Source organism: Mustelus asterias, chromosome 22, assembly GCF_964213995.1.
Source record: "Mustelus asterias chromosome 22, sMusAst1.hap1.1, whole genome shotgun sequence".
NCBI lineage: Eukaryota > Metazoa > Chordata > Chondrichthyes > Carcharhiniformes > Triakidae > Mustelus > Mustelus asterias.
This window is the reverse complement of record NC_135822.1, coordinates 58,265,460-58,282,954: the sequence shown is the minus strand read 5'-3', so window position 1 is coordinate 58,282,954 and position 17,495 is coordinate 58,265,460. Positions and strand designations below refer to the sequence as shown.

Genomic DNA, 17,495 nt, shown 5'->3' with positions numbered 1-17,495 from the left:
ATAGAGACATATAAGATAATGAAGGGGCTAGACAGGGTAGAGGCAGAGAGATTCTTTCCACTTCGAAAGGAAACAAGAACTAGAGGGCACAACCTCAAAATAAGGGGGAGTCAGTTTAGGACAGAGTTGAGGAGGAACTTCTTCGCTCAGAGGGTAGTGAATCTCTGGAATTCTCTGCCCATTGAAGCAGTGGAGGCTACCTCGTTAAATATGTTTAAGTGACAGGTAGATAGATTTTTGATCAATAAGGGAATTAAGGGTTATGGGGAGCGGGCGGGTAAGTGGAACTAAACCACTATCAGATCAGCCTGATCTTATTGAATGGCGGGGCAGGCTCGAGGGGCTAGATGGCCTACTCCTGCTCCTAGTTCTTATGTTTTGGTCTCATTCATGAGGTTTTACCATTTGACGCACAAAGCGCGGGTTTTTCCAGCCTCGCCCGCCCGATTCCCGTGGCAGGCGGGACGGTAAAATCCGCGACAAAGTCTCCAATCTCACCACCGATCTGTGCGGAGGTGACTATTTATTTTCTGTTTGACCGTACCAGTAAGTGTGCTGATTTGAAATCTCTGGTTTGACTCGGACACCCAGCGAGTGTGTGTGTGGTACGATGGTGCCTTTCTCATTGAGACTGTGGGTTGACAGCTCACTGACACCCTTCAGACTTCCTGTCACCCAAAACAACAGAGGTTTATTCCGATGGATTCTCCCAGTCTGAGGCCACTCTCTGCACGACGTGGTTGAGGGAAAAATAACAGGCATTGAAATTTTTAGCCCGTCGGTTGTTCCCAGCTCCTAACTGGAACCTCCGTCGGAATTTCTCCGAATCGGTTAACTGGCAGTTAATGGTTTCCATCAATGGAAGTGGGTGGACATGGACACTCACAACTCTGTTATTGAGAGATCCCGTGTATGCTTATCCCTGTTTGCTTCAGTCTATGCAGAGACTTCATTTTGAGATATTTCTGCCTCTGCAACTAACTCTGCTAATTTTGACTGCATGTAGAATCAGAAGGCTAAAGGTTAGCTAAAGATTTGACTGCATTCCTGAAGGGTACACAATGCAGGCAAACACGTTTTTCATAACAGCAGCGGCGAGGATTGTTTTTCTACGTTGGAGAGAGCCTGAGGAAAACATTTCCAATAACGCGATAACAGTTGAAATTTAGTTTGGATTTCAGTGTGTGTTTGTTTTCGAGATCCAGTTCAATCCAGTACGGCACAGGGACCGGCTTGGTTAGAAGCCAGTCTCCAAGTTCGCTTTTTCCTTTTGTCATGTTAATTTTAAATTCTGTTCAATGAAAGGAAACCATTTTAGAAATCAGATCAGTGCTGCCCCCTCGTCTATTCAAATGAATGAATTGACCAAACAGTTATATTGCTGTTGCTTACATTAACCAACACGATATTTTAAACTAAATGTGAGATCTGATATAATTATTGCTGTGCTCGCTGACCTTCATTGGCTCCCAGTCATAGAACACCTAAAAACCATAGAAACCCTACAGTGCAGAAGGAGGCCATTCGGCCCATCGAGTCTGCACCGACCACAATCCCACCCAGGCCCTACCCCCACATATTTACCCGCTAATTCCTCTAACCTACGCATCTCAGGACTCGAAGGGGCAATTTTTTTTAACCTGGCCAATCAACCTAACCCGGACATCTTTGGACTGTGGGAGGAAACCGGAGCACCCGGAGGAAACCCACGCAGACACGAGGAGAATGTGCAAACTCCGCACAGACAGTGACCCAAGCCGGGAATCGAACCCAGGTCCCTGGAGCTGTGAAGCAGCAGTGCGAACCGCTGTGCTACCGTGCCGCCCTACAGCGCAGAAGGAGGCCATTTGGCCCATCGAGTCTGCACTGGCCACAATCCCACCCAGGTCCTATCCCCATAACCCCATGCATTTACCCTAGCTAGTTCCCCTGACACTTAGGGGCAATTTAGCATGGCCAATCCACCCAACCCGCACATCTTTGGATACTAAGGGGCAATTTAACATGGCCAATCCACCTAACCGGCACATCTTTGGACACCAAGGGGCAATTTATCATGGCCAATCCACCTAACCCGCACATCTTTCAGACTGTGGGAGGAAACTGGAGCACCCGGAGGAAACCCACGCAGACACGGAGAGAACATACAAACTCCGCACAGTCACCCAAGCCGGGAACCGAACCTGGGTCCCTGGCGCTGTGAGGCAGGGACCCAGAATTGTGCCACCATGCTGCCCACTAAAGTAAAATTCTGAACCTTGTTTTCAAACCCTTCCATGGTCTATTTAACCTCCATCAACCCTCTGAGACATCTCGCTTTTCTAGTTCTGGCCTCTTTCACATCCCCAGTTTTAATCGTTCCATCACTGGTGTCATGGCTTCAGTTGCCTGGGTCCGAAACTCTACAGTCCCTTCCCAAGATCTCTCCACCTCTCTCCTACCTGAAGGCAACGTTTAACACTCTTTGCCCAAGCCATACCTCCTTATCAAGCTCTGTTTTATTATTCCCCTGTTAAGCTCCTTGGGATGTTTTATTACCTTACAGGTGCTATACAAATGTAAACTGCTGTTGTGACACTGTATTAATGTGAGAGTTTCGAGATGGATCCAGCAGCTAAGAGTGGTTTTGTCTTCTCTTGCCAAGACCTTCATTGAGTCCACTTTAATATTAATCAAGCGGCTGTTTGTCTCCATGTTCTCCCCGTGTCTGCGTGGGTTTCCTCCGGGTGCTCCGCTTTCCTCCCACAGTCCAAAGATGTGTGGGTTAGGTGCATTGGCAATGTAACCCTTCAGTGGTTAGCACTGCTGCCTCACAGCGCCAGAGACTTGGGTTCAATTCCTGGCTCGGGCCATTGCCTGTGTGGAGTTTGCACATTCTGCCTGTGTTTGCGTGGGTTTCCTCCGGATGCTCTGGTTTCCTCCCATAGTCCGAAAGACGTGCTGGTTAGGTGCATTGACCAGGCTAAATTCTCCCTCAGTGTACCCGAACAGGCGCTGGAGAGTGGCAACTGGGGGATTTTCACAGTAACTTCATTTCAGCCTACTTGTGACACCGATAAACAAATAAACTTTAAACTGTCCCTTAGTGTCCAAAGATGTGTAGGTTAGATGGCTTAGCCATGGGAAATTGCCCTTTGGGGTGGGATTTTCTGGCCTTGCTTGCCCCAAAAATGGAAAATCCAGCCCAAGGTAAACGGATCATTGCATGGTACGCCCCCCCGGCCCGCTATGATTCCCGTGGCAGATGGGATGGGAAAATTTCCCCCTCAGTGTCCCAAGATGTTTAGGTTAGATGGATTAGCCATGGTGAATGTGTGGGGTTACAGGATAGGGAGAGGGCCTGGGTAATTATACAGGGCCTTGGCAAGGCCACACCTAGAGTATTGTGTGCAGTTTTGGTCTCCTTTTCTGAGGAAGGATGTTCTTGCTCTCGAGGGAGTGCAGCGAAGGTTTACCAGGCTGATTCCGGGGATGGCGGGACTGATGTATGAGAAGAGATTGACCAGGTTAGGATTGTTTTCACTGGAGTTTAGACGAATGAGGGGGGAACTCATAGAGACTTATAAAATTCTAACAGGACTAGACAGGGTAGATGCAGGGGGGATGTTCCCGATGGTGGGGGGAGTCCAGAACCAGGGGTCACAGTCTGAGGATTCGGGGTAGACCATTTAGGACTGAGATGAGGAGACATTTCTTCACCCAAAGAGTGGTGAGCCTGTGGAATTCATTACCACAGGAAGTAGTTATAGAATCATAGAAATCATAGAAATCCTACAGTGCAGAAGGAGGCCATTCGGCCCATCGAGTCTGCACCGACCACAATCCCACCCAGGCCCTCCCCCCACATATTTACCTGCTAATCCCTCTTAACCTACGCATCTCAGGACTCTAAAGGGCAATTTTTAACCTGGCCAATCAACCTAACCCGCACATCTTTGGACTGTGGGAGGAAAGAAGTTGATGCCAAAACATTGAATGTATTCAAGAGGCGGCTGGATATAGCACTTGGGGTGAATGGGATCAAAGGTTATGGGGAGAAAGCAGGATTAGGCTGTTGAGTTGGACGATCAGCCACGATTGTGATGAATAGCAGAGCAGGCTCGAAAGGCCGAATGGCCTCATCCTGCTCCTATCTTCTATGTTTCTATGTAAGATACTCTGTCAGAGAGTCAGTGCAGACTCAATGGGCTGAATGGCCTCTTCTGCACTGTAGGGATTCTCTGATTCTGAATGGATCAGTCATTCCCAGGGATAGATGCCTCCAGACATCCCCTGACACTGTCACTGAATCTGTACCAGACTCCCATTGCAAGAAGACTTATTGTTAAGGAAATGAGAAGGCAGGAATTGATTTGAAATCGAGGGTCAGAAAGATGTCAAAGGGGCGAGGAAAGCAAGAACGTTACAAGGGAAGAAAACTAGAGAAGGGAAACAGTGAGAAGAGATTCAGATCTCAGTCGAAAATGTGAACACTTTTAGGCCAATTTTAAGGATCATTTTTGTCCCAGGGATACTGGTGATCTTGCTGTGACTTACAGAACCCAGTCGCACCCGCTACTTCTGCAGGAAACTCCATTGCTATTGCTAGGTCAGACACAATATCCTGCTAAACTTCATCTCCCAGAGCTGTGTGAATCATCCCAGTCATGCTCTGTACTTATGGTGTGGTCTAAGTATTCTCTCCACTGACTAGGAGGTCACTCAGGCAGCCTTGTCCCAGTGTGGCCCTTCTTTATATCGGCAACCCAGAAGGACATTAATCAACAGTGTTTTCTATTAGTTCCACTGTCCCGTGGTCTTTGACTCAGATTGTGGATAAATGTGAGGTTATCCACTTTGGTAGCAATAATAGGAAGACAGATTATTATTTGAATGGGTGTAAATTGAGAGAGGTGGATACTCAACGAGACCTTGGAGTCCTCGTGCATCAGTCGCTGAAAGTAAGCGCACAGGTACAGCAGGCAGTAAAGAAGGCAAATGGTATGTTGGCCTTCATAGCGAGAGGATTTGAGTAGAGGGATAGGGATGTTTTGCTGCAATTGGTGAGGCCACACCTGGAGTATTGTGTGCAGGTTGGTGTCCTTATCTGAGGAAGGATATCCTTGCTATAGACAGAGTACAGCGAAGGTTTACCAGGCTGATTCCTGGGATGGCAGGTCTGTCATATGAGGAGAGACTAAATTGGTTAGGATTATATTCACTGGAGTTTAGAAGAGTGAGGGGGATCTCATAGAAACTTACAAAATTCTAACAGGGTTAGACAGGGTAGATTCAGAAAGAATGTTCTCAATGGTGGGGGAGCCCAGAACTAGGGGGTCATAGTTTGGGGATAAGGGATAAACCTTTTAGAACTGAGGTGAGGAGAAATTTCTTCACCCAGAGGGTGGTGAATGTGTGGAATTCACTCCCACAGAAAGTAGTTGAGGCCAAAACATTGTCTGATGTCAAGAAGAAATTGAATATAGCTCTTGGGGCTAAAGGGATCAAGGGATATGAGAGGAAGGGGGGATCAGGATGTTGAATTCGATGATCAGCCATGATCAAGATGAATGGCAGAGCAGGCTCGATGGGCCGAATGGCCTCCTCCTGCTTCTAGTTTCTATGTTTCTGTTGTAACCCTTCAGTTCACGTATCCACACGATACTGGCTGAGGCGCTCCACATTTTCTGCACACCAGCAAAATTATTTCTTTTCAGACAGACCTCCCAACTCATACCCTCTCTTCCCCTGGGATGTATCTAGCTTTCATAGAATCATAGCATCAATCATAGAATCCCTACAGTGCAGAATTGCAGTGCAGGCCCATTCTGTCTGCTCCAACTCTCCAATAGAGCATCTTACCCAGGCCCTATCCTTGTAACCCCACATATTTACCCCACTCATCCCCCTAACCTACACATCTTGGGACAACACTAAGGGGCAAAGCGACCACAGTCTCGCAACCCTACTGACTGCCAAACACTACTGCCAACCCTACTGACTGCCAAACACTACTGCCAACACTACTGACTGCCAATCGAAGCTGTAAAGCCATGAAGGAGGCAAACAAGAGAAGCAAAATCCAAGAGGAGGGACAGATACTGACCTTGCAGAAGAGAGACAGGATCAAGGGAGTATTGAACGCAACATTGTGAAGCACAGTATATGAGTCATTTGACACACGGTGTATGGTGAGTGTAGTATCCCTGGGAGGAACAGTGGCATAGTGGTTAGCACTGCTGTCCCACAGCGCCAGGGACCCGGGTTCGATTCCCGGCTTGGGTCACTGTCTGTGCGGAGTCTGCACGTTCTCCCCCATGTCTGCGTGGGTTTCCTCCAGGTGCTCCGGTTTCCTTCCACACTCCAAAGATTGGCCATGCTACATTGCCCCTTAGTGTCAGGGGGACTAGCTAGGGTAAATGGGGATAGGGCCTGGGTGGGATTGTGGTCGGTGCAGACCCGATGGGCCAAATGGCCTCCTTCTGCACTCTATGATTCCATGAACAGGTGGTTCCCAAAGCTTTCCACCACTGGGCTTTTCCTCACCTCATGTCAGCCAGGGACCCGGGTTCGATTCCGGCCTTGGGTGACTGTCTGTGTGGAGTTTGTATGTTCTCCCTGTGGCAATTTAGCATGGCCAATCCACCTAACCCGCACATCTTTGGAGTGTGGGAGGAAACCGGAGCATCCGGAGGAAACCCACGCAGACACGGGGGAGAATGTGCAAACTCCACACAGACAGTGACCCAAGCCGGGAATCGAACCCGGGTCCCTGGCGCTGTGGGACAGCAGTGCTAACCACTATGCCACTGTTCCTCCCAGGGATACTACACTCACCATACACCGTGTGTCAAATGACTCATCAACTGTGCTCCACAATGTTGCGTTCAATACTCCCTTGATCCTGTCTCTCTTCTGCAAGGTCAGCATCTGTCCCTCCTCTTGGATTTTGCTTCTCTTGTTTGCCTCCTTCATGGCTTTACAGCTTCGATTGGCAGTCAGTAGGGTTGGCAGTCAGCAGGGTTGGCAGTAGTGTTTGGCAGTCAGTAGGGTTGAGAGACTGTTGTCGCTTCACCTCTTGGGTGCCACATGATTGCCTGGGTGAAATAATAATGGAACCGTAAGACATAATGTGTTGGCTCTAACTTTTACAGAACGGTGACACACAGACAGGGAGGATGGACAGAGGCACGTCCTTACCCGCCATGTTGGAACAGAAGGTCAGCATCCTTTTCCTTTTTTGCGATTCATTCACGGGGACGTGAGCCCACATTCATTAGCTACCCCGTGAGTGGCTTGCTCGGCCATTTCAGATCATTGCTGTGGATCTGGAGACACAGAGCAGATTCCCCTCCCTGAAGGACATTGGGGAACCAGATGGGTTTCTTGGACAATCTGGTGCGCTACCTTTGTATTTCAAATTTATTTCATTCATTGAATTTACATTCCCAGGTGGAATTTAGTGGAAGGTTTCTTTCCCTTTCTTTTAAGAGGTTATTTGAATCCCTGTTCCCGGATTCAGGCGATCCAGGCTGTGAGTAGCAAGTCTGACTCCTGTCTCTGCTGTGTTGCCCCTGCCACGCACTGTCTGCCAGCTCGTTTGCCAGCCAGCCTTGGGCTGGGGAAGATGAAAAGGGGTGCGCGTGTGCCAATCTGCTAGACTGTGGGTGGCACCGTGGCACAGTGGTTAGCACTGCTGCCTCACAGCGCCAGGGACCCAGGTTCGATTCCCGGCTTGGGTCACTGTCTGTGTGGAGTTTGCACATTCTCCCCCATGTCTGCGTGGGTTTCCTCCGGGTGCTCCGGTTTCCTCCCACAGTCCAAAAGACATGCTGGTTAGGTTGCTAAATTCTCCCTCAGTGTAACCCGAACAGGCGCCAGAGTGTGGCGACTAGAGGATTTTCACAGTAACTTCATTGAAGTGTTAATGTAAACCTACTTGTGACACTAATAAATAAACTGTAACTTAAACTTCCCTGTCCAAATGCCTTTTAAATGTTGTATTGTACCCGCCTCTGCCACCTCCTCTGGCAGCTCATTCCATACACACATCTGTGTGAAAAAGTTGCCCCTCGGGTCCCCTTTCCCCTCTCACCTTAACCCTACGCCCTTTAGTTTTGGACTCCCCTACCCTGGGGAAAAGACCTTGGCTATTCACCTTATCTATGCCCTTTGTGATTTTATAAACCTCTATTCGGTCACCCCCTCATTCTCCTACACTCCAGGGAAAAGTGGTCCCAGCCTTGGGCGGCACGGTGATACAGTGGTTAGCACTGCTGCCTCACAGCGCCAGAGACCCGGATTCGATTCCCGGCTTGGGTCACTGTCTGTGTGGAGTCTGCACATTCTCCCCCGTGTCTGCGTGGGTTCCCTCCGGGTGCTCAGGTTTCCTCTTGTTGGGAGTCTTGTATCCCGGCAGCTGCAACAACAACTTTCATTTATGTAGCATCTTTAATGTTGTGAGGCATTCTGAGGTGCTTATCGGAGTGATGATCAAAATTTGATACTGTGCCTCAGAAGGAGAGAGTCGGGTAAATGAGCAAAAGCTGGGTCGAAGAGGGAGTAGGTTTTCAGCATCATTTGAAGGTGGGGAGGAGAGGTTCGGGGAAGGAATTCCAGAAGTTAGGACCCAGGCATTTGAAGGCACAGCCACCAATAGGAGAGTAACTAAAATTGGTGATGCACAGAGGCCGGGATCACAGAAGCACAGACTCGGGCAGCATGGTGACGCACTGGTTAGCACTGCTGCCTCACAGCTCCGCGGATCTGGGTTCGATTCCCGGCTTGGGTCACTGTCTGTGCAGAGTCTGCACCTTCTCCCTGTGTCTGCCTGTGTTTCCTCCGGGTGCTCCGGTTTCCTCCCACAGTCCGAAAGACGTGCTGGTTAGGTGCTAAATTCTCCCTCAGTGTTACCCGAACAGGCGCCGGAGTGTGGCGACTTGGGGGATTTTCACAGTAACTTCATTGCAGTGTTAATGTAAGCCTTACTTGTGACACTAATAAATAAACTTCAACTTTAAACTTTACTCTTGTCAAATGTTGTCTCCCGCGCAGATTTACCCGTACGAAATACTGAAGGGGACCAACAGCAGAAGCATTAACCTGCCCCAGGGAGTGGACAGACCTCGGCTGGAGGTAAGGGCGAGAATGAAAGAAACTGCCCTCAGGTACAAGATGAGAAACAAAAAAAATAACAAACGGAGTGAAAGCCCATGAGGTTAAAGAGACAGTGGGTGGAAAATGGTCTCGGACGGAGTGTGGTGGTGAACAGTTCTCTCAGACTCGAGGGAAGGATTGAGTGGTAAAAACTGGGTGGCATGGACAAGTTGGGCCGAAGGGCCTGTTTCCATGCTGTAAACCTCTTTGACTCTACCCAAGGATTAAGCTCCTTTTATCTAAATTATTGACCTGGGGCGTACAGAGTATAACTTTAAACTTTACAGATGACAGCAAACTTGGAAATGCAGTATGAGGGACAGAGACTGTCCCTCATACTGCATTTGTTAGGTTGATTGGCCATGCTAAAATTGCCCCTTAGTGTCCTGAGATGTGTAAGTTAGAGGGATTAGCGGGTAAATGTGTAGGGATAAGGGGGTAGGGCCTGGGTGGGATTGTGGTCGGTGCAGACTCGATGGGCTGAATGGCCTCTTTCTGCACTGTAGGGTTTCTATGATTTCTATGACTGGTGACAAAAGCAGAAAAATGCTGGAAAATCTCAGCAGGTCTGACAGCATCTGTGGAGAGAGGATAGAAACATTGAAGATAGGAGCAGGATGAGGCCATTTGGCCCTTCGAGCCTGCTCCACCATTCATCACAATCATGGCTGATCGTCCAACTCAATCGTCTAATCCTGCTTCCTCCCCATAACCTTTGATCCCGTTCACCCCAAGTGCTATATCCAGCCGCCTCTTGAATACATTCAATGTTTTGGCATCAACTACTTCCTGTGGTAATGAATTCCACAGGCTCATCACTCTTTGGGTGAAGAAATATCTCCTCGCCTCCGTCCTAAATGGTCTACCCCGAATCCTCAGACTGTGAGCCCTGGTTCTGGACTCCCCCCACGATCGGGAACATCCTCCCTGCATCTACCCTGTCTAGTCTTGTTAGAATTTTATAAGTCTCTATGAGATTTCCCCCTCATTTGTGACCCCTGGTCTGGACTCCCTCACCATTGGGAATATCCGCCCTGCATCTACCATAGAGCCAAGGTTTTGAGTCCAGATGACCCTTCGTCAGAGCTGGTGAAATGGTCAGACACACACAGCAACTGGAATTTAATGTAGAGAAGGGTGAGATGATAGACCTTGTTAGGAAGATTGAGGAGGGGCAACGAGAAACTAAAAGGTCCAGCTTTACAACAGGTTCAGAGAGAAACATTGGGGAGGAGATGGTTCACCCAAGTTACTGAAGGCAGCCGAAGTGGTCGCAGGTGTTGTTCCGCAAAAGAAAGACATACAGGTTATGTGGAGTAGCCATGATAAATGCGGGGGAGTACAGGGATACTGGGTGGGATGCTCTTTCGGAGAGTCGGTGCAGACTCGATGGGCTGGATGGCCTCTTCCTGCACTGCAGGGGTTTCCCTGTTAGAACGTAACCGGTGATAACACTGGATCTGTTGTCATGTGACCAATGGTAACAAGCTGTAAGGGTCAGCTGACCCAGTAAACCATGTAACCAATGACAGAATGATGTGACGACCAGCTGACTCAGTATAAATTAGAACATGTTGGGAATTGTGGGGAACTTGGAATGGCCCAGGGTGAGGCCTCAAGTGTTGGAGTAATGAAGTTTCTTTATTAAACCTTTTCTTTGATTTGCGAGTTGGGGGTAAGTTTTGTTATATTTTTATTGTCTCCACTGGAAGAGTTCTTTCTGGATCAACGTTCTATGTTTCTGTGTTAAAACAGCACGTGAATCCTTGGGGACTGGAGGTAATTCTGGGGAGCGGACGGTGATTCTTGGACAGTGGGTATTTCTGGGACAGGAGGCGGTATGAGGGGGGAAGGGTGAATTTTCCAAGGGTCACACCCCAAGAGAAGGGGAGGATGGCCTAGTGGTATTATCGCTGGACTATTAATCCAGAAACTCAGCTTATGTTCTGGGGACCCGAGTTCGAATCCCGCCACAGCAGATGGTGGAATTTGAATTCAATGAAAAAAAAATCTGGAATTAAGAATCTACTGATGACCATGAAACCATTGTCGGAAAAACCCATCTGGTTCCTTTAGGGAAGGAAATCTGCCGTCCTTACCCGGTCTGGCCTACATGTGACTCCAGAGCCACAGCAATGTGGTTGACTCTCAACTGCCCTCCAAGGGCAACTGGGGATGGGCAATAAATGCTGGCCCAGCCAGCGACGCCCATGTCCCACGAACGAATAAAAAAATCCAGTGGGGTGTGATTGGGGTGGGTGTGATTTATCCCGAACCTTTATCCCCTGTCTTCCCCGTCCTCAAGCTTAAAATATTCCCCTTTTCTCCGACAGAGACATTTGTCCCCTGAGGAATTCCAGGAGGTTTTTGGAATGACAATTAAGGAGTTTGATAAACTACCCCAGTGGAGGAGGACTGAACTGAAGAAGAAAGCTTGCCTCTTCTAACCTGCGGCAACCTGTGGACAGAGATATCCCTTCTGTTGGTTGATTGCCCTGTACTGGATGTTTTCGCTCCTGCAATGTATCACTCACACGACAACTTTCAAACTGTTCTTTTTTTTTCCCTCCTTTTTCTGTTCACTTTTGGCTCTATTTTTCCGAGATCTGTCCTTAATATCCTGGAGTGGGATTCAGATGACCTCATGACGACGTTTTGGTTTGGTTTGGCTGTCTTGACTGCTCCCTCCTTAACCACAAGCCAAAAGTGTTACCACTGAACTGCTTCAGTAAAGATGACTCCACATTGGTCCCACCAGTTATTACTACAGAGCAGTTGTGTGTGTGTGTGTGTGTGTGTGCGCGCGATCGTCCCTCAACAGAAACATGGCCTTCCTTCGTGGGATAGGCTTTCGAGGGGCTGAATGGTCTGGTCACCGATGCTCAATGATGAACCAGTCGCTGGATTGCATTTGTTTTCTTCAGACACCCTTGCTCTGCACTGTCGATTCGGGACCGAGTATGTAGCGGTCCTCTCTGATACATTTTTGCCTTCGTTATCAGATAACTCAAGAATGTGAAACAGGAGACTGGAACTTTTCGTTTAGATGTCGATGTCAGGTGGGGAAATCCTGAAATTAAGGAGTCCCGCGTTTTCAAGTTTCGTGCGTCACTGCATCACTCACAAATCCACGAATTCTAAAGGGCCAAAGAATGTCCAATCTGGATACAGGAGAGGGAGGCATCAGGTCATCAAAATGCTCAAAACATAATCGATATTTTAGGGGAAAAAAAGCTTATTTATTCTCTCTGCTGCCATTGTTCTCAGTGCTGGGAGGGTGAAGTTGTTTCTCTCTGTGACTGGGGGGAGTGCACTAGTTAGACCTGTTTCCTTTACCTTTGCCAATGGAACCACAGGGACTGCTGGAAACTGAGAGTCTGCCGCTCCCCTCCCCTGTAGCTCGCACCTGCGACACAAGTGAAACAAGCAGACTTCTGGTTGCGCTGACACCGGGGTATGCTGGCCCGCGCTGCTCCTGCTGTTCACATGGTCCGCACGCAACGTGACATCTGTCCAAGTCAATGGACAAGATGTGTACACGGCAACCCAAACCCTCTCCAAGAACCGTGCCGTGGCTTTCCAGCTTTAGCTCAAGAACAGTAACAAATCCTCAGGGTGATGGTGAATAAGCTCCCAAGCTTTTTAATCGTGTGTCGTTAGGACCCATATGTTTGCACCTTAGAGGTTAAGTACACCCAACCCACCCACCCCAAAGCCTCCTTGTCATCGTCCCCTGAGTATCTGTTCTCTTGTGTGGAAAATAAAGCAAGAACCTTTTTCGAACTTGATTTCTTGCACGGTTGTCTCCTCCGTGGGCCGGAGGCTTGCGCAGGCAAGGAAGTCTGCCGTCGGACAATCGTCGCTGTGAATCGCAGGCACTGATAAGTTAGGACCACCCTGACCCTCGCCTTGAACATCCCAGATACATGAGGGGAGTTGGGCCCAGTTTGTGCTCTGAGGAACTGGTAGGGCGGGGCGGCGGAGCAGGAGGTGATAATAACAAGCTGGGCACAAGATTGTTTCCAAGGGGAAAGTGGAATGGGTTGAAACCAGTGGCCTGAAGAATGAGCTTTAACCTTTTCTGCTCTGAAATGTACCGTGAAACCCTCATTTTTGGCTTTTATTCATCGCAATTTTTACTTTGCGTCCACTCCTGGTTAGTTTTTGTACACAGAAACGCGACAAGGCGGTAAATGTTCACTTTCTGTACTTTAACCCCCACGGCAAAAGCTGTAGCTCACCCGGGACATCAGGAGCGGAGCGTGGAGTGTGAATTAAAGAGAAGCACCTCGAAGGGGGTGGGGGGTTTGTGCAGCTCTGCGTCATGTCTGATGGTCTCAGAGCCCGCAGGTTGCTGTGGTCTTCTTGCAATGTTGGGCTGTAATTGAATAAACCTGTAATCATGGCCTACTCAATGGAACGTCTGTCCTTGCTGCACATGTGGTATTAATTTCTGGAGCGTGCTAACTCTTCAACAGGATTACCGAGTGTTGGGAATAGTCAGACTGCACCTCAACAGAGTAAAGCAAAAAGTTTGCAGTGGGATTCAATGATCATTTTCCAGGAAGCACCCTCTCTCTCTCTCTCTCTTTTCTGTGGCTCGCATAGAAATCAGTGCAGAAGGAGGCCATTCGGCCCATCGAGTCTGCACCGACAACAATCCCACCCAGGCCCTATCCCCGTAATCCCACATATTTACCCCGCTAATCCCTCTAACCTAAGCATCCCGGGACACTAATGGTCAATTTAGCATGGCCAATGCACTTAACCCGCACGTCTGTGGGAGGAAACCGGAGCACCCGGAGGAAACCCACGCAGACACGGGGGAGAAGGTGCAGACTCCGCACAGACAGTGACCCAAGCCGGGAATCGAACCCGGGTCCCTGGCGCTGTGAGGCAGCAGTGCTAACTCACTGTACCACCGTGCAATCCTTTCTTTCTCCCTCATTCGCTCTTTAAAACTCCCTCCCCTTCAAATATTCAGCACAGGTGGAGGCCATTCGTCCCATTGAATCCATTCTAGCTCTCTCGAGGTCATCCAGTAGCACAGTGGTTAGCACTGCTGTCTCACAGCGCCAGGGACCCGGGTTCGATTCCTGGCTTGGGTCACTGTCTGTGCGGAGTTTGCACATTCTCCCCCGTGTCTGCGTGGGTTTCCTCCGGGTGCTCCGGTTTCCTCCCACATTCCGAAAGGCGTGCTGGTTAGGTGCTAAATTCTCCCTCAATGTAACCCGAACAGGCGCCGGAGTGTGGCGACTAGGGGATTTTCACAGTAACTTCATTGCAGTGTTAATGTCAGCCTACTTGTGACACGAATAAATAAACCTTAAAACCATATCCCTAGAACCCTTATTTCCCTCAAGTGCCCATCCAATTCCCTGTTGAAGTCATTCATCATCCCCGCTTCCACCACCCTTGTAAGCAGCAAGTTCCAGCTCGTTACCACTCGCTGAGTGAGAAAAGTACTCCCTCACACCCTGTCCCGTATTTCTTGCTCTCCCTCTCTCTCGACCTCTGATATCTGCAGTGAGTTTTCAGCGCTTTTAAGTTTTTATTTTTATTTATTTTTTTAAAATTTGAGTTTTCCATTTCAGACTCTGAAGGCGTGGCCGTGAGTGTGGGTGGAGTGTCACAGGGCGAGATGGGGCAGGGTATGAGAGGGGGCACAGCAAGAGGGCGCAGTTCAAAGGGCATCAACTAAGAGAGGTGCGGGGCGGTTGCGATTGGGGGGGTGGGGGTGGTGGGTGGGCAATGTTTGAGAATCACTGGGTGAGAAGTTTTAACTACTCCCACATTCCATCCCTCCTGCCACAAACATGGTACTTTCTCAAGTTTTAAAAGAGTACCCTGTTGTTTGGATTGAATGATCTCGGCTCAGTTTCACCATTGCCCCCTGTGGTTGGATCAGTCACTCTGAGAGATAGGAGGGGAAGAGGGAGGATTAAGTTAGGGCCTTGAAGGGAAGGCTGCTCTGTATAAATCACACAGGGATATAATTTATAGAATCATAGAATCCCTGCAGTACAGAAGGAGGTCCATCGAGTCTGCACCGACCACAATCCCATCCCAGGCCCTATCCCCATAACCTGACACATTTACCCTCGCTAAACCCCCTGACACTAAGGGTCAATTTAGCATGGCCAATCCACCTAACCCGCACATCTTTGGACTGTGGAAGGAAACCGGAGCACCCGGAGGAAACCCACGCAGACACGGGGAGAATGTGCAAACTCCACACAGACAGTGACCCAAGCCAGGAATCGAACCCGGTCCCTGGCGCTGTGAGGCAGTAGTGCTAACCACTGTGCCACCCACAATGTTGTAATTGTACCCGTCTTTACCATGTATGTAGGATATAATTTTCCCTCAGTGACAGCTTGCATCTGTGAAGTGCCTTTGAGGTAGTAAACGGCATTTCACACAATCGTCATCAAACAAAACCGAATATTGAGCCACTCAGGAAGGTGTACGGACTGAGAACCACAAGGTTGGTCATGGGCATCTTAAGTGAGAGAGAGGCGAGAGAGGATTAGGGGGACAAATGTCCGAGCTTTGGGCCTCAAAAGCTCGGCTGCCAAGAGTGAGCGATGAAAATCGGGATTGCTGAAGAGGCCGGAACCGGAGGAGACCAGGTTGTCTGGGGAACGTAGAGGTGGTCACAGCGTTAGGAAAGGGGACACAGCTTCGGACTGGACACAGGGGTGGAAACATGGTGGATGGAGTGCCGTTGTCGGGTCAGCGAGCATGGGGCAGGGAGGATTGGTTTAGTTTGATGATCTTGGTACAGTAATGCCTTGAAAAGTGTGTTTCACATTGTGATTGTGAGCTGCAGCGCACCTCATACTGATAAACCCGCAATCCCCGATTCTCAGAGTCAATGAATATCTTGCTTTGAAACTGGTCAAGTGATTGGATTACTGTCTTCAAGGTGGCAAAGTCTACTTGAACGCTTTCTTTGAACTGTTTAATTTCCTCTTTATTGGCTTTCGAGTTTTGACCTGTTAATGAGTATTTATTAAATGAAGCCTGATTAGATTTCACAATGCTGCCTGCTACTTCAAAGGAAGCATTTAAAGGCTGCATTTGTTCGTTGTCGCTCACCTCACAATGTGGAGCACTGGTACTCACACAGGGGGCTGCCTCACTCACAGACCTTTCCAACGCCAATCACTGACCAAACAGTAAGAGGCCTGCAAAGCAAAGCTCGTGGCTTCAATCTACAGTGCCTCACAGTGTGAGGACAGAGCGAGAGGGAAAAAAGCGGAGCAGTGGGATTTGTCAGGAATTGGCACAGGGCTATGGGGAGAGAGCGGGACAGTGGGATTAGTTTGTGATTGGTACGGCTATGGGGAGAGAGTGAGGCAGTGGGATTAGTTTGGGATTGGTACAGGGCTATGGGGAAAGAGTGAGGCAGTGGGATTAGTTTGGGATTGATACAGGGCTATGGGGAGAGAGTGAGGCAGTGGGATTAGTTTGGGATTGATACAGGGCTATGGGGAAAGAGTGAGGCAGTGGGATTAGTTTGGGATTGATACAGGGTTATGGGGAGAGAGTGAGGCAGTGGGATTAGTTTGGGATTGGTACAGGGCTATGGGGAGAGAGCGGGACAGTGGGATTAGTTTGGGATTGATACAGGGCTATGGGGAGAGAGCGGGACAGTGGGATTAGTTTGAGATTGGTACAGGGCTATGGGGAGAGAGTGAGGCAGTGGGATTAGTTTGGGATTGATACAGGGTTATGGGGAGAGAGTGGGGCAGTGGGATTAGTTTGAGATTGGTACAGGGCTATGGGGAGAGAGTGAGGCAGTGGGATTAGTTTGGGATTGATACAGGGCTATGGGGAGAGAGTGGGGCAGTGGGATTAGTTTGAGATTGGTACAGGGCTATGGGGAGAGAGTGAGGCAGTGGGATTGGTTTGGGATTGATACAGGGCTGCAGGGAGAGAGTGAGGCAGTGGGATTAGTTTGGGATTGATACAGGGTGTTGGGGAGAGAGTGGGGCAGTGGGATTGGTTTGAGATTGGTACAGGGTGATGGAGAAAGAGTGGGGCAGTGGGATTGGTTTGAGATTGATACAGGGTTATGGGGAGAGAGTGGGGCAGTGGGATTGATTTGAGATTGGTACAGGGTGTTGGGGTGTTGGGACAGTGGGATTGGTTTGAGATTGATACAGGGTTATGGGGAGAGAGTGGGGCAGTGGGATTGATTTGAGATTGGTACAGGGTGTTGGGGTGTTGGGACAGTGGGATTGGTTTGAGATTGGTACAGGGTTATGGGGAGAGAGTGGGACAGTGGGATTGATTTGAGATTGATCCAGGGTGTTGGGGAGAGAGTGGGACAGTGGGATTGATTTGAGATTGAT

The 17,495-nt window shown here is 49.1% G+C and overlaps 1 protein-coding gene across 1 annotated transcript in view; it reads left to right on the top strand.

Moving 5' to 3' along the window:
• The window catches only part of dmtn (dematin actin binding protein), a 78,534-nt gene extending 64,993 nt beyond the window's left edge, over window positions 1–13,541 (top strand). The window contains exons 15-17 of the mRNA XM_078239356.1: window positions 7,134–7,199; window positions 9,034–9,114; window positions 11,469–13,541. Of these exons, the coding sequence (XP_078095482.1) occupies window positions 7,134–7,199; window positions 9,034–9,114; window positions 11,469–11,582 (261 nt within the window). The 3' untranslated portion in view covers window positions 11,583–13,541. The remainder of the gene's footprint in view (window positions 1–7,133; window positions 7,200–9,033; window positions 9,115–11,468) is intronic.
• The last annotated feature ends 3,954 nt before the right edge of the window (window positions 13,542–17,495 follow it).